Raw genomic sequence first — 24,292 nt, 5'->3', positions numbered from 1 at the left:
AAAAAAAAAAAAAAAAAAAAGAGGGAAGATCCAAGGGAAAACATGGAGTGAATATAAATTTGTTATATCCAAGAAATAGTGATGGTAGGCATTTAACAGATTTGTTGGAATTCTGGAAATATTAGTGGAATGTACTTAAATGAAGAAACAAGGCAATGGTTAACTTTAGTGAAAACACCGTTCAAGAAAAAGTAGACTTATAGTACACTTGGTTCAGCAATGGATTACATATATATGAATACTGGCTATTGATTTAAGCAAAATGTTATATTTAACTCTATTTTGGAGATGGGAGTGGGATAGAATAATATAAGAAAGCTGCCTCATTTGCCCTAAGAGCAAGTCTACAAATAATATCTTGACTAATAGCAGCAATATAAGCATATTATTTAGCAGTACACAAAGTAAATGTTGTAAGAGATGGCTAAGAGTTTAAATTTGTTTTCTATAGAAACAGTATACGGGAGGGGGCTAGGAATTGCAGTTTTTGTTGTAATCTCTAATAGCATGTCTTTTTTTAAACTGTCCACATATTAACATTATCTTGGATGAATATAAAATAATTTTTTAAAATCATGTGCATAGATAATGTACAAGTAAAAGAGAAACCAGTAATTTTAGCATGCCTCTAAAAAAAAAAAAAAAAGAAGCAAAGAAATTCATACTGAACTGAATTCCTGAGTAGTTATCTCACTAAGTCTCTCAGATTGCTAGCCTGCTATATGTAGAAATTCTTGCTGCCTAATGCCCTCCTCTCCCGTGGCAGCTGCCTCGTTGTGTAAGGGGAATAGCAGTTGTTAACACACAGTAGAACAAAACAATTGTAGTCAGATGTTAACCACATATTTAGTATACTAATGTGGTAGAATGAAATGAAACAATAGACAAAAATAGCACAAATACTGACTTAACAGAAACACTGAATCGTTGGGTACATCCCTACTTCAGGGAGGTGAAGTATGACTTAGGTAGCTTAAAAACAAACTCATTTTGTTGATGCTGAATGATAACGGAATCAAGTTGAGATTTTTCTAAGTGAAATTACATTGATAGATACAGGACAGTTGTTAATGAGATGAATTGTAAATGTTTGAAGAATCAGGTTTGTTTCAGTTTCCTGTAGGGAAAGGTAATCAGATATTTGAATGTGATTGGTCACTTGAGTCTTTAGAGAAAGTAAATATTTGAATAAAGTTTATCTCTTAAAAATGTATCTGTTAAAAATGTTTAGACTTTGTTGTGTATATTTTCATTATGATCATATTTAGAAGACTGATTTTGACTGGAAGGCTTTTACCTAGAGCATATTACCATTTTCAGTATGGAAAACCATGCTGAGCAACGTAAAACATGAGATCTTTCAAACTAAGAAAGATCAAAGTGTTCATAATTGGAAATGTGGACGTTTTTAGGGCATTCACATAACAGGTTCCAACTTCACTCTGTAGTCTTAACTCCTTGTTCAGTACGTAGGCCAGCTGATTTTCTCATCTCCTCTGCCACCTTCCTTTTCTACCTCTTCCCAGCCCCAGCACTCCCCTGTGAAATCCTCCTGTATCTTTAAGGTTCAGTCAGGTATGTTTTTTTCTTACAGTATTTTGTTTGATTCTCTGCTAGCTGGGAACACTTACCTCTATTTAACTCCCATTGTGCTAAATTCTCTGTTTTATGGTTTTTTTAAATATCCTTTATCTCATAGGACAGGAGTATGGTATCTTTCTCTGGATTTTCTGTCTTCCAGGGTACCTTATGCAGGCTAAATGCTTACAGAGTTTTGGATTCGGTTATTATCTAAATAGAGATTCAGGGCTCTATGAAACAACCCTTTCTAAAATTAAATTGTTTTAATAGGTTTACAGTTTTAGCTTTACATGAATCCTTTCTACCAACCCATTAGTGTGGATGGGGCATATGTTTAGTCATTCCTGACAAATGACTTTTGATTTTTGTTTTTCAGTCTTACCTCCAGTATTAGTGCCTCGTCATAATGAATTCAATCCACAACACAGCCTTCTGGTTCAGTTTAGGAACCTGAGCCACAATGAACCACACATGCCACAAAATGCCACGTTTCCAGATTCTTTCCACCAGCCCAACAACACTCCTTTTCCCTTATCTCCAAACAGCCCTTATCCCCCTTCTCCTGCTAGCAGCACATATCCCAACTCCCCAGCAAGTTCTGGACCAGGAAGTCCATTTCAGCTCCCAGGTAAGACTTTATTTTATTGATACCAAAAAAGAAAAAAAAAAAAAAAAAATCCTAACAATCACAATTATTCCTACTGTGGGCCCACTGGGTGAACTGTTACATGCCAAGGTATAGCTGTTTCTGACTCTTTATTTTTTAGGTAATTGTTTGATTTCCAGAAGAGTTTAGGTTTTATTTCACCAAGTACCATATGTTTAAAAAATGGAAGTAGCCCTATTTGACTTAAATATTTTCTTATATTTTATGACACTCAGTACCATTTATTGTCTTTTATATAACTGATACTGTGATGAAAACTATGGCATTAAATTTAATCTTCAGAATGACTGTGTGAGATAGATATTCCTATTTTACAGATGGAAAAAGAAATTCTAAAGTAAATTTTAAACTTTTAAGTACCTTACCTAGGGTAGAGCTAAGAACTAGAGGTTCAGACCCAGGTTTGTCTAACTCTAAAGTCTATGTTCTTTCAACTTTACTGTGTGGCTTTTCAAATTATTTAAGACTTTAGAAGTTTAAAATGAATCCTTGTTATCTTTAGTTAGATAACTGATGAACTGATTTCACTGGAGAAAGATAAGTAGATTTTGTGAAGTTCCTAAATTTTGTTAATGGCATGTCATATATGGACATATCATTATGTCACTGTCAAATATTTGAACACCTACTGCTGATTTGTAATAGCTGCATATGTAAGTACAGTAAGTCCTCACTTAATGTCATTGGTAACTTCTTGGAAACTATGACTTTAACTGAAACAGCATATTACAAAGCCAGTTTTATCATAGGCTAGTTGATATAAACAAGCGTTAAGTTCTTGTGGTATATTTCTGGTCACAAAAATATCGCTAAATTTATAAATAAAGACCCAAAATTCTTCTAATATTAAACATTGAAATAAATGTGAGCTGTGCATATATTTAAGAAAGATCAATAAAAACAACTAAGACAGTTATTTACTTAATTATTCTAATTCACGGTCATAGGTAGCCAGAGCGCATTCCAGCAACTCAGAGCACAAGGTGGAAACCAGTCCTGAAAGGGACATGATTAAATCACAGCGTGCACTCACACACCCCTGCACTCACACTGGGACCATTTAGACATGCATGCCAGTTCATCTAATGTGCATGTGTTTGGGATGTGAGAGGAAACTAGGGTAACTAGAGAAAACTCAAAACAAACATAGGGGGGAATGTTCAGACTCACACAGACAGTGTCCCTGGCTGGGAATGGATTTTTTTTCTCATCAATGTCATAACAAAATGCAGCTGAACAAAACAATATTGAACAAAACATTATTCGAAGACCTACAGTATATCCTTTGTGATTTCTCTACTGCAGCAAAATATCAGTTGGTTATACAGTTTTTTCTTTTGAAGAGAAGTTAAGTGCCAGCTCTTTAACTTGCTATTAGGAATTTGCTCAAAAACAAATTTTCATAGTTTATCTTAGATTCAGTGCTGATTGTAGTTCTGTGTCAAAATACATCCTGTACAAAACATTGGGATAAAAGACAAATTCGGTTCTTATTTATAGTTACTGAGACAAAAAAGTATAGCTGTAGCTTTTGCGAAAATTTTCAACTATGAGTGTTGAAACTCAAAAGATTTTCTGGTTAACATTTATTTTCCTAAGGGAATTACCTAACCATTTAATAGGATGCAGCAGCCATGTTTGGATGTTGCACAAGCATTAGACAATTGCTGTTAGTATTGATGGCAAATTTTGAAGGGACATAGTTTTACTTTCCAGTTTTAAATGACAATATACAGTATGTGCTGATCTTAATAATTTAAAGGTGTCTCTATAGTATATATATATATATACCCAAATGAGGATTATCTGTCCTTCAGATTGATTTGTAATAGCTGCAGTTTCTCTGAACACATAAAAATAAAGGCAAAATTCTTGACCTTGAATTCTGTTTTACTGAATTCTAGGACTGATCCTTGTATCCTGGATTACCAGGGATCTGAGCTAAATAAACGGGGACTTGTAGTAGGTTTTCAATTGCTATTAGGTGTGCTGTCTGTTCTCCTTTTCCCTTGCCCTAGGATAGTATCCAGCATTTTTGTGTGTGTGATGTTCAGTAATGAAGCTTGCTGGTAATCTTAAGAATTTTCTAAAGCTTTTAGAGTAATAATTTTGAGCAGAATGAAGATTTTCACTATTATTTTTTTCCTCTTAGCTGATACACCTCCTCCTGCCTATATGCCACCTGATGATCAGATGGGTCAAGATAATTCCCAGCCTATGGATACAAGCAATAATATGATTCCTCAGATTATGCCCAGTATATCCAGCAGAGGTAAGAGAAGTACTCACTTCATTTGTTTTGTGGTAGTAGTTGTTTTTAACTTATTGGCTACTTTTTTAAAAACAGCTTTATTGAGGTATAATTTATGTGCTATAAAATTTTTCTGTTTTAAGTGTATGATTCAAAGATTTTAGTAAATACACAAAGCTTTGCACCACAGTCTAGGTTTAGAACATTTCCATAACTCTTTAAAAAGGTTTCTCTGTGTATTTGCAGTCTATCCTCCTATCCTCAGCTCCACATACCCTCTAATCTGTTTTCTGTACCTGTAGATTTTATCTTTTCTGAACATTTTCTATAATTGGAATCATGTAATAATGTAGTCTTCTTTCACTTAGCATGTTTTCAAGGTTCATTCATGTTGTGGCATGTATCAATAGTTAGTTCCTTTTTATTGCTGAACCGTACTCCTTTATATGTATATATCCCATTTATTCACCAGTCAGTGGGCATTTGAATTGTTTCCATATTTTGATTATTATAAACATTTGCGGCCAGGCACAGTGGCTCACACCTGTCATCCTAGCACTTTGGGAGGCCGAGGTGGGTGGATCACTTGAGGTCCGGAGTTCAAAACCAGCCTGGCCAATATGGTGAAACCCTGTCTCTACTAAAAATACAATAAAAATAAAAAATTAGCTGGGCTTGATGGCAGATGCTTGTAATCCCAGCTATTCGGGAGGCTGAGACAGGAGGATCACTTGAACCCAGGAGACTGAGGTTGCAGTGAGCTGAGATAATGCCACTGCACTCCAGTCTGAGCAACAGAGCGAGGCTCCATCTCAAAAAAACAAACAAAATCGCATGTAAGTCTTTTTGTGGACATTGTTTTATTTCTTTGGATAGATATCTAGGAGTGCATTTGCTGAATAACATGGTAAGTTTAACTACTTAAGAAAACTATAAAACTTCTCTGAAGTGGCAGTACCATTTTATATTCTCACCAGCAAAGTATGAGAGTTCTATTTTCTCTACATCCTCCTAACACCTGTTATTGTCTGGCTTTTTAATTATAGCCATTCTAGTGGGTGTCAAGTGCTTATTGTGGTTTTAATTTGCATTTCTCTAATGAGTAATGATGAGCATTTTTAAAATGTACTTGTTGGCCATTTATGTATCTTCTTTGATGTGTCTATTTTAAATCTTTTGCCCATTGGGTTGTCTTATTGAGTTGTAAGAATTTTTTATATATTCTGGATATGAATCCTTTATCAGATATATGATTTGCAAATATTTTCTCTCAGTCTGTGGATTTCTTTTCATTTTCTTAATGATGTCTTTTTGAGGTGTAATAGCTTTAAATTTTGATGAATTCCATTTTGTCAGTTTTTTCATTTCTAGATTATGCTTTTGGTGTTGGATTCAAGAAATTTTTGCTTGTCCTAAGGTCATGAAAATATTATTTTATGTTTTATTTTAGAAGTTCTATAGTTTTAGCTCTTACATTAGGTCAGTGGTTCCTTTTGAGTTAAGTTTGTGTGTGGTATATGGTAAATGTCTACATTAAGTTTTTTGCATATAGAAATCCAGTTGGCTTTACCATTTGTTGAAAAGAGTATAATTTCTTTGTTGAATTAACATCTTTGTCAGAAATCAATTGACTGTAAATGCCAGGGTTTATTTCAGGACTCTGTTTACTTATATATCTATACCTCATAGTCTTGATTACTAAAGCTTTCCTATAAAGGTTTTTCTCCCTAGTTTTTGTTGTTTTGTTTTGTTTTTAATTTTTAAATTATTTATTTATTTTAGAGGCAGAGTCTTGCTCTGTCATGTCCAGACTGGAGTGCAGTGGCGTGATCATAGCTCACTGCAGCCTCAAACTCCAGGGCTCAAGTGCTCCTCTGCCTTAGCATCCTGAGTAGCTGGGACTACAGGCATGCATCACCATGCTTAGCCAATTTTTTTGTTGTTGAGATGGAGTCTTACTGTGTTTTGTTTTTTTTTGTTTTTTGTTTTTTTTTAAAATTATGGCAAACTATACATAACATAGAGTTTGCCATCTTAACTGTTTTTAAGTGTACAGTTCAGTGGCATTAAATCCATTTATAATGTTGTGTGACCATCACCACTATCCATTTCTATAGCTCTTTTCACCTTGTAAAATTGAAACTATACCCATTAAATAAAAATTTCCTATTCTCCCTTTCCACCAGCCCTTGGCAACCACCAGTCTACTTTCTAATCCCTATGATTTTAACCACCCTTAAGTAAGTACTTCATTTGAATGGAATCATACAATATTTGTTTATTTTTTGTGACTGACTTATTTTTCCTCAGGGCTCATCCATGTTGTAGCAATGTCAGAATTTCATCTCTTTTTAAGGCTGAGTAATATTCCATTGTATGTATATGCCAAATTTTGTTTATTCATCCATTGATAGACACTCGGATTGCTTTCACTTTTTGGCTATTGTGAATAATACTACTGTGGACATGTGCATACACATTATCTCTTTGATATCCTGCTTTCATTTCTTTTGAGTACATACCAGAAGTGCAATTACTGGATTACATGGTAATTATATTTATAATTTTTTGAGGAACAGCCATACTGTTTTCCACAGTGGATGTACCATTTTATATTCTCAGCAACAGTGCACACAGGTTCCATATTCTTCACATCGTCACCAGCACTAGTTTTCTATTTTGTAGACATTGGCCATTTTAATGCATATGAAGAGATATCTCATTGTGGGTTGTGGGTTGTTCTGTATTTTTTTGTTTTTTTGGGTTTTTTTGATAATTGACAAATGAAAAATTTTATATCTTTATGGTGTCATTGTGGCTTTAATGCCACTTTGAGACCTAAACCTCCTTAGTTTGTCACAAGTTTAGAAATATGTACTGCTATTTTATACGTTTCTTAAAACAATGTGTTTTTATGCGTTTTCTATGTTTGTGATAATACTGAATGTGTGTTGTACTGAGTGCTCTGTATTCCTAGGAGCAGTTAAATTTCCAGACCCCTTATAGTTTTGTTAATGTTTATATAATGTCTAGAATTTATCAAGAAATCTCATTATGTTAATTTGCCTATAATTCATAAAAATCTACCTTCATTTATGATAAAATAGAACATGAATTTCTGGATTTGAATTCCTGTTTCTCTACTTATTTGCTTTGCAATATAGGTAGTTTTTAAGTCTCTAAGCCTGAGGTTCCTCATTTATAAAATAAATAGGTATGATACACTGGAATTATTAATATGTTGATTAAATGAGACAATACATGTAATGATCTTGGCACACAACATTAGGCCATACACAATAAATAGTATGATTATTCTCCTTTTGAAAATATGGACTGTATTTACTCCACTTTATTCTCCTTTTGAAAATATGGACTGTATTTACTCCACTTAACCTTTTCCTTTTCTTTTCTCCTGATTTTCCAGAGATCATAGTGCCATTTGATAGTGTTATATGTTTAGATGTCCATTGGAATATAATTTGTGCCAGCCAAACAACTGAGCCCTTAATTGGAACTTGATACTCACATTTTCTCACTCTTGTAGATATCTTTTTTCACTAGAATTTCTTCTCATTTCAGTCAGATTATGTGCATTTGCTCCTTTTGACAAGTGAAAAAAAGAAACTCAAAGTTAAACGGCAATGCCTGGAACCACCTGTTAGCAACAATATGTCTTCTGCCTGAGCAGAGGCAGTGCTTTTCTGGTTCTTCTTTTCCTTTTAACCAAAATCGCCTTTTTAGTTTTGCCTAGCATTTTTTTTTTTTTTTCTGTAACCTTCTGCTCGTTCTTAGCTCTAGTCTTCCTGATGCTATTCTTATAACTTCCTGCGACTCATTTGTACCTGTCTTTGGTTATGGGCCTCTACATGTATGAACTTTAAAATCTGAGCTCTTAAGACTTCTCTCTATGGGTTTACATTGGTTTATTTTCCTCTCTTCCTTCTCATCTGCATCCTTTGCCATTGAATACTCGGAATTGATTTATTTTCTTCTCTTCTCATCTGAATTCTTTGTCATATAAAACTCAGAATTGAGTTTTAAAAGTTAAACTATTCTATTAAAAAAAAAAGTTGGCTAGGCACAGTGGCTCACTCCTGTAATCCCAGCACTTTGGGAGGCCAAGGCAAGCAGATCACCTGAGGCTCAGGAGTTCAAGACCAGCCTGGCCAACATAGTGAAATCCCATATCTACTAAAATACAAAAATTAGCCGGGCATGCTGGTGGGTGCTTGTAATCCCACCTGCTTGGGAGACTGAGGCTGGAGAATCACTTGAACCCAGGAGGTGGAGGTTGCAGTGAGATTGTGCCACTGCACTCAGTCATGGGTGACAGAGCGAAATTCCATCTCAAAAAAAAAAAGTTAACCAATTATTTTAAATTTCATACATAGACCATGTGATTACTCTTACGTTTTCCTTAGTGTTATTTTATTCCTGCCCCTTTTTTTTTGAGACAGAATCTCGCTCTGCCACCCAGCATTGAATGCGGCGGCACAATCTCGGCTCACAATTCTCCTGCCTCAGCCTCCAAATAACTGGAATTATCATATGCATGCGCCACCACACCTGGCTAATTTTTGTATTTTTAATAGAGACGGGGTTTCACCATATTGGCCAAGTTGCTCTTGAACTCCTGACCTCAGATGATCTGCCCACCTTGGCCTCCCAAAGTGCTGGGATTACAGGTATGAGCCACCGCACCCAGCCATATTCCTCCTTTTTTGAAAGAGAATTGAGGGTCCATGATTTGTTTGCTTGATTTCGGCTCCAGGAAAGGTGCTGGGATGTAGAACTTCCAAGTGTCTCTTCTATGCTTTGTGTCAATTGAGATACTGACTTTTATATTAATGAGTTTGGCCAGTATTTTATATTGTTTATAAACCTTTTTCTGTAGGCAATTCTGGCATGTAAAATTTAAACATATACCTCTATTTACCCAAAGAAAATGTTCATTTAGTTGTCTGTCTTTCTTTCTTTCTTTCTTTCTTTCTTTCTTTCTTTCTTTCTTTCTTTCTTTCTTTCTTTCTTTCTTTCTTTCTTTATAAATAGACTTTATTTTTTAGTTCAGTTTTTGGTTCACAGCAAAATTAAGTGGAAGGTACAGAAAATTCTCACATACTCTCTTCTCCCACACAGGCACAGCCTCCTCCATTATCAGCATCCCTCACCAGAGTGGTACATTTGTTATAGTCAGTGAGCTTCCATTGACACGTGATTATTATCCAGTGGGGTTCGTTCTTGGTTTTTGTACATTCTGTGGGTTTTTAACACATGTATCCACCCTTATGATATCATACAGAATCATTTTTTACCTCTTAAAAATTATCTGTGCTCTGCCTGTTCACCTCTCCTTCCCCACAACCCCTTGCAACCACTGATCTTTTTACTGTCTCTATAGTTTTGCCTTTTGCAGAATGTTGTAGTTAGAATCATACAGTATGTAGCCTTTTCATACTGGCTTCTTTCACTTAGTAATATGCATTTTAGTTTCTCCATGTCTTTTTATGGCTTGATAGCTCATTTCTTTTTAGCTCCTCCATTAGGGTTCTCTAGAGGGACAGAACTAATAGGATATATGTAATATATATGAAAGGGAGTTTATTAAGGAGAGTTGACTTATGTGATCACAAGGTAAAGTCCCACGATAGGCCATCTGCAAGCTGAGGAACAAGGAATCCAGGGGTGGATCAGTCTAAGCCCCAAACCTCAAAAGTAGGGAAGCCGACAGTGCAGCCTTCAGTCTGTGGCCAAAGGCCCAAGAGCCCCTGGCAAACCATTGGTATAAGTCCAAGAGTCCAGAAGCTGATGAATTCGGAGTCTGATGTTTGAGGACAAGAAGCATCCAGCACAGGAGAAAGATGAAGGCCGGAAGACTCAGCAAGTCTGGTCTTCCATCTTCTACCTGCCTGCTTTATTCTAGCCATGCTGGCAGTTGCTTAGATGGTGCCTGCCCAGATTGAGGGTGGGCCTGCCTCTCCCAGTCCACTGACTCAAATGTTAATCTCCTTGGCAACAGCCCCACAGACACACCCAAGAAACAATACTTTGCGTCCTTCAATCCAATCAGTTTGACACTCAATACTAACCATCATAGCACCAAATACTATTTCATTGTCTTGGTTGTACCACAGTTTGTTTATCCGTTCACTTACTGAAGAACCTTTTGGTTACTTCTGAGTTTGAGCAATTATGAGTAAAGCTGGTATAAACATTCATGTGCATATTTTTTATGTGGATGTAGTTTTCATCTCATTTGAATAACAAGAAGCACGATTGCTAGAGTTTATGGTAAGAGTATGTTTAGGTTTGTAAGAAACTGCCAAAGTGCCTTCTAAAGTGGCTGTATCATTTTGCATTCCCAACTATGAATGAGAATTCCTGATGCTCCTCATCCTTACCAACATTTGATGTCATTGTTTTGGATTTTGGCCATTCTAATAGGTGTGTAGTAGCATCTCATTGTTGTTTTAATTTGCAATTCCTTAATGACACAACATGTTGAACATGCTTACTTGACCAATCTGTAAGTCTGGTGGGTTCCCTGTTCACATCTTTTGCCATACTTTAATCAGATTGTTTTTGAGTTCTTTGTGGATTTTGAATTATAGTCCTTTATCGGATAGATCTTTTGCAGATATTTTTTTTCTTAATCTCTGGCTGGTCTCCTCATTCTCTAGACAGTATCTTTCTCGAGCAAAAGTTTTAAATTTTAATGAAGGCCAGCTTATCAATTCATTCTTTCATGGATTTTACCTAAAAAAAAGGCATGATCATACCGAAAGTCATCTAGATTTTCTCCTATATTATTTTCTAGGAGTTTTATAGTTTTGCATTTTACATTTAGGTCTGTAATCCATCTTGGGTCAGTTTTGTGAAGAGTATAAGGTATAGTCTAGGTTTACTTTTTTGATGTCCAGTTGTTTCCTGTATCATTTTTTGAAAAGATTATTTTTTTCTTCCATTGCCTTTGCTCCTTTGTCAAAGACCAGTTGACTGTATTTATTTGGGTCTGTTTCTAAACTCTGTTCTGCTCCTTTGATCTGTTTGTCCTTTTATTTCATCATGATCTTGATTACTGTATCTTTATATTAAGTCTTAAAGTCAAGTAGTGTCAGTCCTCTGACTTTGTTCTTCTCCTTTCATATCGTGTTGGCTATTTTGAGGCTTTTACCTCTGCATATAAACTAAGAATCATTTTGTCTATATCCAAAAAATAGCTTGCAGGGATTTTGATTGGTATTATTACTCTATAGATTAAGCTGGGAAACACTGCCATCTTGACAATATTGAGTCTTATTCTTGAATATGCAGTGTTTCCGCATTTATTTAGTTCTTCTTTGATGTCTTTTATCAGAGTTTTGTAGTCTTCCTCATAGAGCATGTTCCTACTTCTTTATATTTATGCCTAAGTATTTAATTTCGGGGGATGCTAATGTAAATTATAATTATTTTTGTTATTTTAAATTTCATTTGTTTATTGTTGGTGTATAGGAGAGCAATCAACTTTTGCATATTAACCTTGTGTCCTGCAACCTTGCTATGATGCTTACTAGTTCCAGGAATTTTTTTTGTCAGTTCTTTCTTATTTTTACGTAGACAGTCATGTCTTTTGCAAACAAAGACAATTTCCTCCTTTCCTATCTGTGTACCTTTTATTTCTTTATGGCATTAGCAAGGACTTCCAGTATGATGGTGAAAAGGGGGAGAGGAGGCATCTTTGCTTTGTTTTTGATCTTAGCAGAAAACCTTCTAGTTTCCTACCATTAAGTATGACATTAGCTGTAAATGTTCTTTATCAAGCTGAGGAAGTTTCCCTCTATTCCTAATTTGCTGAGTCTCACTTAGTTTTGTAGTTTAACTTTTTGTTTAAAATAATTTTACAGATACTGATTAGAGTTAAATCTTTCAGGTCTCTGAAAAAGAATTTTTTGTCTCAAATTTAAACCCGAATTAGTTTATGTTAGAAAAACAATTAATAATGTGTTGTTGCTGCTATATCTGAATTGTGTCCTCCCAAAATTCATGTATTGAACCAAGGCCTGGGCACCCCCTCACTCTACCCAGAGGGTTGGGAGGGTAGAACATCAAACCAAAGAGGTTTATTCTCCAGCCTTAAGGCCTAATGGAATTTGCTTTGCTAGGTTTTCACCTTTCTTGACCCATCATCACTCCCTTCTTTTCTGTTTTTCCATTTTGGAGTGGGAACGTCTATCCTGTACCTGTCCCACCATTATAGTATTGAAGCATGTAAATTACCTGGTTTCATAGGTTTACAGCTGGAAAGGAATTTTGCCTCAAGTCTCAGCCATATCTTATGTAGATGATATTTAGATAATACTGGGCTTACATTAGAGTTGATGCAGAAATGAGTTAAGATTTCAGGGGCTGTTGGGATAGAATATATGTGTGTATTTTGCATGTGAGAAGGATGTGAATTTTGGGTTGCTGGGGTAGAATGCTAATGGACCATGTTGAATCTCTCTAAAATTCATATGTTGAAGTCCTAACTCCCAGTGTGATGGTATTTGAAGATGGAAATAAGTAGGCTTGAGAGTGGGATTGTCATAATGAGATTAGTTCCCTTACAAGAAGAGGAAAAGAAACAGATCTTTCTCTAAGAGCATGCACTGAGGAGGGGCCATATGAGCACACAGTGAGAAAGCAGCTGTCTGCAAGCCAGGAAGCAGGTCCCCTCTAGTTACCAAATCTTCTGGCACCTTGATCTTGGACTTCCCAGCCCCCAGACCTGTGAGAAATAAATTTGTTGTTTAAGCCACTCAGCCTTACGGTATTTTATAGCCCGAGCAAGCTAAGACTATTGCCAATCCTGGTATTTCTATAATTTTTTAAATCGTCATATTCAAGCCGATTTCTAGTGCCTGTTTTCGGATATAGATTCACAGCTAGGAAGGACAGTGAGACTTGTGAAATATCTGAAAATTTTCTTTTTCATGTAATACTTGGGTTGGGTTAAAAGATAAACACATGGACAATCTAAGTTTCTGATATTTATTAAACTTCTTCTCTGTCTGTTTTGTTCACAGATGTTCAGCCTGTTGCCTATGAAGAGCCTAAACATTGGTGTTCAATAGTCTACTATGAATTAAACAATCGTGTTGGAGAAGCTTTTCATGCATCTTCTACTAGTGTGTTAGTAGATGGATTCACAGATCCTTCAAATAACAAAAGTAGATTCTGCTTGGGTTTGTTGTCAAATGTTAATCGTAATTCGACAATTGAAAACACTAGGCGACATATTGGAAAAGGTAATCTTGTCATTTTCCTACATTTAATCAAATTCAATCATTTGTTGTACTTGCCATGAACCATGCGTTGTGAAAGGTGCTAGAAACATACAAAGAAGTTTAACACATGGCCTCTGCGTTAAGTTGCCAATATTGAAGAATGTGTTAATCAAATAAAGACATGATCTTCCCTCATTTTTTTGTCTTGCTTAGTTTTTCTTCCCAGTGCTAAGTTTCTGAAATCATACTACCACTTTGTTTTTTGAGTGTTACCCTGACTGGAACATAAGCTGTACAGGAACTTGCCTTGTTCACAACAGTATCCCTAGTAGCTAGAAGAGTGCCTCAGTATAAATACGTGACACATATTTATGGAATATTGTGTATGAATGCTGGTGAAGGATTAGAATTTTATAATTAAGGTATTTGTGGAGTATTTTGGGTTGAGATGACTTGTAAGGGTTACCATGATGTGAGAGAAGTGGAATTAGAAATGGGAAATCTAGTGTGAATGATGTTCCAATAGCTTCACCACCACTGCTCCCATCTTTTAAATTTAGGCAATAAGGTTTTATTAATAATTTGTCCTGCAAGATAGTTGCCACAACAAACTGGGCCCTTTTCATACTGCAATAAAATGTCAAAGTCTCATGCATCAAGTGATCAGGAAGGAAACCCATCCCAGGTAGAGTGTATTGCCTATTTCTTGAGACGTTTTGTTTTTACCCCTTGCTGCGTTTTGCTTCTTTAACTTGAGGGAATCTTGGTCCAAAATAGGAACAAAAAGTAAATAAATATAATTGTGTAGGATTTCTTATAGAAGTGATTTTTAAAAATCCTATGGCCAAAAATAAGTTGAGAAACAAAGTTCTCATTGTCTTTTGAGTTTACTGCCAACTTGCCTTAGTTTTTTTCAGTGAAGCGCCTTACTTTAGGCATTTATTTATTTTTTTTCTTCCATCACAGTAGAAGTAATTTAAGGGAAATCTATTTTGTGAATTTTGAAATTCTAGAATCAGTTTTTTCTTTTTCCCCAGCATATAGTTCTAGGACCTTTTCTTTCATGGGTTAGTTTTGAGGTGGTGGAGGGATATGTTGGGAAAATACTAGGTGACTAGCTTTAGTTATATAATTTGAATATTTAATGTTAAAACTATTTCCACATATTTATGTATTTTTAAAATTCTTTTTTTTTTGCCCTCACGTCTTGCAAAGGAATACATATATTTTTAAATATAAATTTTAAGTAAGATAAATCTGCCATTTCAAAGCTCTTCTTGTGACCTGAAATTATATATGTAACTTTGGGGTTTTTTTTAGTATTGCTGTCCTCTTTGTTAGCACAAAGAGTACAAAAGTCTGTCAAGTGACTGTTTATGATAGTTGATAGCACTGAGCATTTGTTTGAAAGGACTCATCAAAAGAAGGTTTGGGTTTTTTTTTTTAGTCCTCTCTTTCTCTTATAGAGATGATAAATAATTGTTGGAAAAGGAAAAAGAGAACAACCTAAAAATGGATAACTTAATGTGCTGCCTATTTGAGGCTTCACTCTTGTAAATGCAGGCAGACGTTAACCTCTTGATTATCTTTGGCAGCAGAAGGCCATCTAGTGGTAACTTCTGTCTAGAGACTGTTGGAAGTTTGCTGTGGATTAATGGGTACTTCGTTGCTCCATACAGTCTATTTGGTTTCATTATACTGATTCTTTAACCTGACTCTTGTGATGCTTGTCTTTTTAAGGTGTTCATCTGTACTATGTTGGTGGGGAGGTGTATGCGGAATGTCTCAGTGACAGCAGCATATTTGTACAGAGTAGGAACTGCAACTTTCATCATGGCTTTCATCCCACCACTGTCTGTAAGATTCCCAGCAGCTGCAGCCTCAAAATTTTTAACAATCAGGAGTTTGCTCAGCTTCTGGCTCAGTCTGTCAACCATGGGTTTGAGGCGGTATATGAGCTCACCAAAATGTGTACCATTCGAATGAGTTTTGTCAAGGTGAGTGAGTTGTGATCTCTAAAGTAATTTGAGTCACTATAAATATGTATATTATGACTTTAGGTTATAATTTTAAAAAATTATTTGTTAAATGAAAGTTGATAATTGCTTTTGACCTGATTTAACAGGGTTTTAAATAAAATTATTGAATTTGTCATTTTAACTACATAATCTAAGATTTCATTTTGTAATCTAGACGTTATAAAATGCATGATTGATATTGATTTTGATATTGAATAGGGGCTGAGATTAAAAGGAATTTTAGTTAAAAGACTAAATTTCTAGAAGGCATTTGTATTAGTCCATTTTCATGCTGCTAATAGACATACCCAAGACTGGGTAATTTATAAAGAAAAAGAGGTTTAATAAACTCACAGTTCCACGTGGCTGGGGAAGCCTCACAATCATGGCAGAAGGCAAAGGAGCAAAGTCATGTCTTACATGGCGGCAGGCAAGAGAGAATGAGAGCCAAGTGAAAGAGGAAACCCCTTATAAAACTATCAGCTCTTATGAGACTTTATTCACCACTATGAGAGCAGTATGGGAGAAACTGCCCCCATGATTCAGTTATCTCCCCCTAGTTCCTTCTCACAACATGTGGGAATTATGGGAGCTACAATTTAAGATGAGATTTGGGTAAGGACACAGCCAAACCGTATCAGCATTTAATATTAAAATTGCTATTTGAGGCTCTTAGCTTCAACAGTTTTGATTATTACTAGATTTCATTAGGGTGACTTGGTGGAATTCTTTAGAATATTAAAATTATTTCATTTCTAGCTAAGTACTGTTAGTAAAAGTAATGGCAGAAGCCACAATTACTTTTCCACCAGCCTTAATATTAAGGATTTGCAAATTTCAAAGGAACTTTTCAAGGTTATCATCTACTCTCTTGACCTAATCGTATTGACATTCCAAAGATTTGTGCTTAAAATTTGAAAAGAATTTTAGTCGTGTATTTAACCAATCTGTACTATATCTACATGGTTCTTAAGAATTTAGCACAAGAAGAGTACCTGTCACATGCTTTGCATGGATTTTTTTCTTTTTGGTATTCAGCCCCAGTCCAGTGTTTTCATGATACTTTGCTGTAGGTCTATTGTATACATCAGTTTACTGGTTACCCTGAAGGCATTTCTCCCTTCTTGTACCGTAGTGTGACTTTTGCATATTTATTTTATTTTATTTATTTATTTATTTTGAGACAGAGTCTCGCTCTGTCGCCCAGGCTGGGGTGCAGTGGCCGGATCTCAGCTCACTGCAAGCTCCGCCTCCCAGGTTTACGCCATTCTCCTGCCTCAGCCTCCCAAGTAGCTGGGACTACAGGTGCCCGCCACCGCGCCCGGCTAGTTTTTTGTATTTTTAGTAGAGACGGGGTTTCACCGTGTTAGCCAGGATGGTCTCGATCTGCTGACCTCGTGATCCACCCGTCTCAGCCTCCCAAAGTGCTGGGATTACAGGCTTGAGCCACCGCGCCCGGCTGCATATTTATTTTAATCTGTGCTCCCCAATCTTCTTCACTCCCCTGACCGCCCTCCCTCCCCCACCCAGTTTTCCTGGGCCAGGACTATCGTAAGCAGTAAACCAGAGAACTTGATAAATCCAGGAAAATAAAAGTGAAAAATTTGTATTTTAATTTTTATCTGGAGTTTTAGGCTAAAGGTTTCATCTCAGTTCATCCCAGTAATTTCCCACCTTAAAGGATAATCACTATGTGATTGCCACATTAAATTATACATGCATGTATTTATCAATATCTACGATGCCTTATCTGATTTTCAGACAACTTGAAAATAAAAAATTTTTGATTAAAAAAAAAAACCTGGGCCAGGTGCGATGGCTCACACCTGTAATCCCAGCACTTTGGGAGGCCAAGGCAGGTGGATCACCTGAGATCAGGAGTTCGAGACCAGCCTGGCCAACATGGTGAAACCCTGTCTCTACTGAAAAATACAAAAATTAGCCAGGCATGGTGGTGGATGCCTGTAATCCCAGCTACTCAGGAGGCTGAGACAGGAGAATAGTTTGAACCTGGGAGACAGAGGTTGCAGTTAGCCGAGATTGCGCCATTGCACTCCATCCTGGGCAATAAGAGCGAAACTCCTTCTCAAAAAAAAAAAAAAAAAAGTCTGACATGATCTTACATAAGGCTATTTATGAGTTTTATTTTTATTTTTTATATATGATTCCTTTATTAACATTTAAGTGACATCTTTTTACATTTTTTAGTGGTTTCTCTGGGAATTACCACACATGTATCTTTAACATGCCCCAATCTACCTAGAGTTAATATTGTACTATTCTTAAAATGTAAAATATGAAAACCTTGCTGTTGAAGAGTTTTAATTACTTCCTTCTATTCTTTGTGCTATTCATAAATTTTACATCTGCACATTATATATCTTATAATACTGTTATAATTTTTCCTTTAAATAGTCATTAAGTCTTACAAAGAAATTAAGAGAAAATAGTATTTATAAATATTTGGAGGCAGATTCTTTGGGGCTATGTAAATACACAGTTTCTCCTTTATATTTTACCCACAATTTTTGCATTCTTCAATATATCTTGTCTACAGTAATTATTACTGTGGTGCCCTAGTGGTGATTTTCTATTTTGCATTTATCCCATTTAGGGAGAATGTATCTCACTGCAGAAATATTTGTTTTAATTATGAGATACTGTACTGTGTTACCTTTTTAAGATTTAAAAAAATTATGAAATATAACTGATTCCAAGGGTTTCTATTAAGGGAATTATATATTATTTTAGAATTCATGTATCTTTAAATAATGTAGCTGTTGTCTTGCTTTTAATTTCATGATGAATACTAAGACTGGTTTTGTGATCATTATTCTCTTTACGTAAATTCTACATATCTCTACTGTTAAAAGCTATCTTTTTGTTATAGTAAAATTGGTTTAGAGTGGTTAACAGTTTAAAGAGGGATTTGTGATGATATCTGTTCATTTTCATAGGGTTGGGGAGCAGAATATCACCGGCAGGATGTAACCAGCACCCCATGTTGGATTGAGATTCATCTTCATGGTCCTCTTCAGTGGCTGGATAAAGTCCTTACTCAGATGGGCTCACCTCTGAACCCCATATCTTCTGTTTCATAATGCAGAAGTATTCTTTTCAATTATATTGTTAGTGGACTTGTTTTAATTTTAGAGAAACTTTGAGTACAGATACTGTGAGCTTACATGGAAAACAGATATTACAGCTTATTTTTTTCTACATAATTGTGACCAATACATTTGTATTTTGTGATGAATCTACATTTGTTTGTATTCATGTTCATGTGATTAACTCTCAGAAGTGTTGTAAAAGATGCAGAGTAAGTATTATGCCCCAGTTCAGAAATTTGGCATTGATCTTAAACTGGAACATGCTTTTACTTTATTGCCCTAAAATTTTTTTATTTGTTAAATTTATTTGAAAATGCATCACATGATGAAAAGTTATAGTAGCTTATAAGAGGGTATATACAGTGAAGAGTAAGTTTTCCCTCCTACTCTTGATCTTCCAGAAGATGTACTTTTACCAGTTTCTTTGTCCCACCAACTTAAAGTGTAATTCATTGTTTTGCAAAAGTGTATGGTAGGGGCTTAAACGAAACTATAAACAAAGTTTTATTTGAAGGAACACTATGCACTGCTCTAACCAGTAGTGTTCAGTAAATGCAAAATGATAGTTTTCTAGATGACATAAAATTTACATTTAATACAGATAAGTGTTCTTCAGTGTAATGTGACTTCATGCTATATATCTTTTGTAAAACATTTCCTTTTTTAAAAAAAATTATTGCAAATAACTGATCTCAAGTATATGTCATTTACTCAAAATCTGTCATAAGCATTACTTTATAGCAAGTGACAGTGCATGCACAGCCTTGTTCAACTATGTTTGCTGCTTTTGGACAATGTTGCAAGAACTCTATTTTTGACATGCATTAATCTTTTATTTTGCACTTTCATGGGTGACAGTTTTTAGCGTAACCTTTGATAAAATACACTCAAGTGACTTGGACTTAGATGCTTATCCTTACATCCTTGGTACCTTTTTTGTATTAACAAACACTGCAATTTATAGATTACATTTGTAGGAAGTTATGCTTTTTTCTGGTTTTTGTTTTACTTTCAACCTAGGTTATAAGACTGTATATTCTATAGCTCCAACTTAAGGTGCCTTTTTAATTCACTACAGTTTCATGGGTGTTACCAGTGCTGACGAATCATGTAGTTAATCCCATTGCTCTTACTTGCGTTAGCCTCCCTATGCAAGGACCTATGCACTGGAGCTGTAGGAGGCTCTTCAGTTGGGCCCCAAGGATGAGGCTACTGATCTGATACTAAATGAATCAGCAGTGGATATAGGGATAGCTGATTTTAAAACACTCGACTGGGTGCAGTGGCTCATGCCTGTAATCTCAGCACTTTGGGAGGCCAAGGCAGGCGGATCACGATGTCAGGAGTTCGAGACCAGCCTGGCTAATATGGTGAAACCCTGTCTCTACTAAAAATACAAAAATTAGCCAGGCTTGGTGGCACGTGCCTGTAGTCCCAGCTACTCAGGAGGCTGAGGCAGAAGAATCACTTGAACCTGGGAGGCGGAGGTGGTGGTGAGCCGAGATCACACCACTGCACTCCAGCCTGGGCGACAGAGCGAAACTCCATCTCAGAAAACAAAACAAAACACTCATTCATCAACAAATATAGACTCTTCTCTCATTTATCAATGATGCTCTTTTTCCATTTTTTAAGTACTTACGTGGAAGCTAGTCTCCCAAAACACAATCTTTAGAGAGAAAAGACATGAATGAAAACTCTAAAATATCCATTTAATCAATCATGTTTTTGGCTTTGGATAAAGGACTTTGAACCAGTTTTTTTCTCGGGAGTCGTCAAATGGACACTTAGTTATGACATGAGAATGAAGAAATTATTTTGGAAAAAAAAAAATACCTAATTTACCTATCAGTGAAAGCTTTATTTTCTGGTGCCTTTCGAAAGTATATGGAGTCATGTAATTCTTCTGTTTAAAATGTTAGTTTGGTTTGACTTTCCACTTTGTCCTTTCTGCTTTTGTGAAGAAGAAAAAAAAAAAAGCATTTTCGAGGAAAGAATTATGCAATTTCTTTTGTTTTCTGTGTCATTATTTATTGCTTTTTCAATGTGCAGCCAGTGGATGGTTTTAGTTCTTTCAGATGAATTGCCATTTGTGTTTCAGCTCACAGTTCTTTGCTGGGTAAAAGAAATACTTTCTGACAGTCACCTGAGCCTTAAATGTAAGTATTACATGACATGCATTCTGTTTCTTCCAGAGTTCTGTCGGCCACATGAGAGAGAATATTTGCTTACTTGATAGAACTTTGACATTTTCATCATTCTTTTACTTACCAGGCTTACGGCACGATCTCTGGAACAAATTTGTGGAAAAAAATTACTCCGATTGAATAATGGATGTATGTAATCAACTTCATTGGGCTGCAGTAAACTAGTGGAAATTAAAGAATTGTTTTATTGGTGTTTTCTACTGTGAGTTAATTAAAAATTGTTTTTATTTGAGGTCGTTATGTCACAGTATTGAGTTAAAAAGATCTTACATGATTGGCTTTTTCTTTGTTTTCTCTTAGGAGTTGTGTCTCATGAATGACAGTACTAAAGTTATTAACAATTAAGAGTTTGACAGAGAACTATAAGCCTGTTGTATCTCTTAAAAGTTGTCAACTCCACACCCTTGGACTTTAAATGAAAACTTTATTCAGTCCAGCTATTCTTACAGTCCCTAAGGATTTTCATTTATCTATGTATAGGAAATAAAATTTGCTAGTAAGATTTTTAAAAAACTGGCTACTGAAAGGAAAGTACCTCTGAAAGAAACCATTTTAGCAAATTGTGGTTATACGTTTTAATCTACAGAATGTTTTATAGTAAAATTCTAGCACCACTAGAATAATCACATAGCATGTACAGTATGTTTATGCTGGCTGAAAAGACAGAATCTGGGAATAATAAAATTGCAACCAGTTTGGTAATGCAAAAAGCAGAATAGAATGAAATCTCAATAATGAATTAAAGCAACAAAAAGATGTTGATTGGCAAAAAAGCAAGATATAAGAGATGCAATGGCTTAACATCTCTACATAATATTTATGGTCTGGTCAGTATTGCCTGGCTGACATGAAATGTAAACTAGTAGGCACGTTATTGATCTACTAACATTAACCTTTTTTTTTTTTTAAAGAGGAAATTTAAGGAAGACGTCAATCAAAATGTCAAATATGTGTGTCAGAATATAAATAATTTTTCACATTGTATTGTTGCTATATTAAAAAAAATAGAATTGGTTGGGTTTCTGAGGTGAAATCCAGAGTAAGAGTACTAGACAGTTCAACAAGCCACATCTAATAGCACAGATAGAGGATGTAGCTATTTTATACCTTTCATAACAGTTGAGAGTAAGATATCCTTCAGGATATGATCATTAAGTACTCATACCTGAAATCTGTTGTCAAGATTAGAACTGGGGTTCATGTTAAAAACCTTCCATATTACCTGAGGGTACCTGTGGGGAACAGTTCCTTCCCATGTGGTAGTATTTTGTTGGAAGAGAAAGTTTATACGAAAAATGAAATTCTACCAACAGCAGAGAAACTCTAAAAAGTTTGATAGTACCTATCAAAGTGCTGTACTTCTGTGATAGAGAACATCTGATGTACCAATTTAGATCTATTTCTTTATACTTTTTCTAGTCATTTGCTTGATAGTGCTTTGGATCATTATCACCTTTGCCACTTAAAATATATAAATACCCTTTTTACTTCATAAGGAAGGAAGAATTTTTTGATAATTACTGAGTTCAGCCTTTTGTGATGACTTATATTTTGGACCTATATTTTAACTTTAAAGAATGTCAGTTCCCTTCTTTGTCTTACTAGTTAAATGCTCACCTATTCTCTTGGGTATAAATATAAATGTGTGTCATCGTTATATTGTTCAGCTAGATGAGCAAGTGTCTTAGGGTGGTAGGTAGACTGGTGGTTTTAGAAGTGTTTGGTGATTTTTATGGAGAGAGTTTTCCTAAGTGGTGGTTTATAGGTGGTATCAGATATTATTAGGGCAGCTTTTGGGGGACTAATCTCAGGTCCCCCAGAGCAGCAGCATTTTTCTCATTGATATAAGTAAAATTCTTAACTTTTCTTATCATATAAGATGCATGAATCGAATGTGAGAATTGAAGGCATTTCTTCTGCATAAACAAAGAATTCAACCTGCTGGAAAGAAACCTGGACAGTTCTTGGGAATTTGCTGAATTGCAGTTTACTATGTCCTGATTACAGAGTGACAATATTTATCAAGCCTTTGTTATATTGGATTATCTTATCTTCTAAAATACAACTGTATTATAATTGAAATGACAGCCCAAAATTGGATGGTTTACCAAAACCAATGAAAGGGATTTCACACATCAGTTTTTATTTCTGTTTTGAAGAGCACATGCTATATAATAACTGCTAGTAGCAATTGCAGTAAAACAGGTGATAAGTTATTTTCTATGAAAAGATCCAGTCCTAGAGCAGGATTCTTCGATCATTCATGGCAGAGTGAAAAAGGTTTGTATGGTTCTTGTCCAAATAACTCAGTTCTTAAAATTCTTAAAATGATCATAAACCATTATCCTTTAAAGGTTTATTTGAAGATGCTGTTAAAGTACATAATTTTGTGTACAGGTAGATTCCCCCCCTCATTAATAGTGCCTTCTTAATTAATACAGACTAGTGTTAGCTATAACAAAACTCCAGTAAGGCCAAAGAATCCGAAGTTCTTTGTAAAAAAAAAAAAAAAAACTTTTAGGGTCAGATTTTCCTTTCTAATATCGAGATAATGTTGCGTTGATTTATTCATAAAGTATTTTAACTATAGGAACTCTAGAAGATAATGGTTAGGGAAGTGATTTTTTTTTTTTTAACATGGTTGGCGTAAGTTGTATTTTGAAATTCACTTATTTTAAAATTGAAGAGGATTGTAATCATGGAAACAGATGTTTGTGTCTACCTGCCCACATTTTCTTAAGATATTTCATATGCAGATAATGAAGACCAAGCTGATGGCTGCACTGTAGGTCTGCTGCTTATTTGTATTTGTTTTGCTTCTGTTTATGTTGTAGAAGCTGAAATTCTAGCAACATGCTTCAATTGTTATTTTGATACTTATAAAAATGTATTAGGTTTTACTATATTGTGCTTTTCAAAGCCATAACTCTTAAGAACTTTGTTTTTGCATATTGTTTGCTAATTCTTTATTTTAATAAACCTCAAAACTTGCTTAATGTGTCTTTTTTTGTTTTGTTTTGTTCTGGAGTTGGCCTGCCTGCGTTTGAGTCATGGGCCTCATAGCTTAGACAAGTTGCTTAACCACTCTGTGCCTCACTTGCCTGACCTGTAAAGGAAAAGTCTACTTCATAGGAAGGATTTAAGGGACGATTAATTGAAGTGTAATACAAGTACAGTATTTAGAACAGTACTTAGAACGTAAGAACTCAA

The 24,292-nt window shown here is 35.3% G+C and overlaps 1 protein-coding gene across 3 annotated transcripts in view; it reads left to right on the top strand.

Annotated features, from left to right (window-relative positions):
- The window catches only part of SMAD5 (SMAD family member 5), a 49,366-nt gene extending 25,293 nt beyond the window's left edge, over positions 1-24,073 (top strand). For all 3 annotated transcript variants that reach the window (XM_011969184.1, XM_011969183.1, XM_011969185.1), the window contains 5 exons: positions 1,958-2,209; positions 4,401-4,520; positions 13,547-13,768; positions 15,488-15,744; positions 18,723-24,073. In XM_011969184.1, the coding sequence (XP_011824574.1) occupies positions 1,958-2,209; positions 4,401-4,520; positions 13,547-13,768; positions 15,488-15,744; positions 18,723-18,866 (995 nt within the window). In that variant the 3' untranslated portion in view covers positions 18,867-24,073. The remainder of the gene's footprint in view (positions 1-1,957; positions 2,210-4,400; positions 4,521-13,546; positions 13,769-15,487; positions 15,745-18,722) is intronic.
- Positions 24,074-24,292: the final 219 nt, after the last annotated feature.

Source organism: Mandrillus leucophaeus, unplaced genomic scaffold, assembly GCF_000951045.1.
Source record: "Mandrillus leucophaeus isolate KB7577 unplaced genomic scaffold, Mleu.le_1.0 Scaffold88, whole genome shotgun sequence".
Taxonomy (NCBI): Eukaryota; Metazoa; Chordata; class Mammalia; order Primates; family Cercopithecidae; genus Mandrillus; species Mandrillus leucophaeus.
Note: the sequence above shows the minus strand (reverse complement) of the source record. Positions and strands in the feature narration are given on the sequence as shown.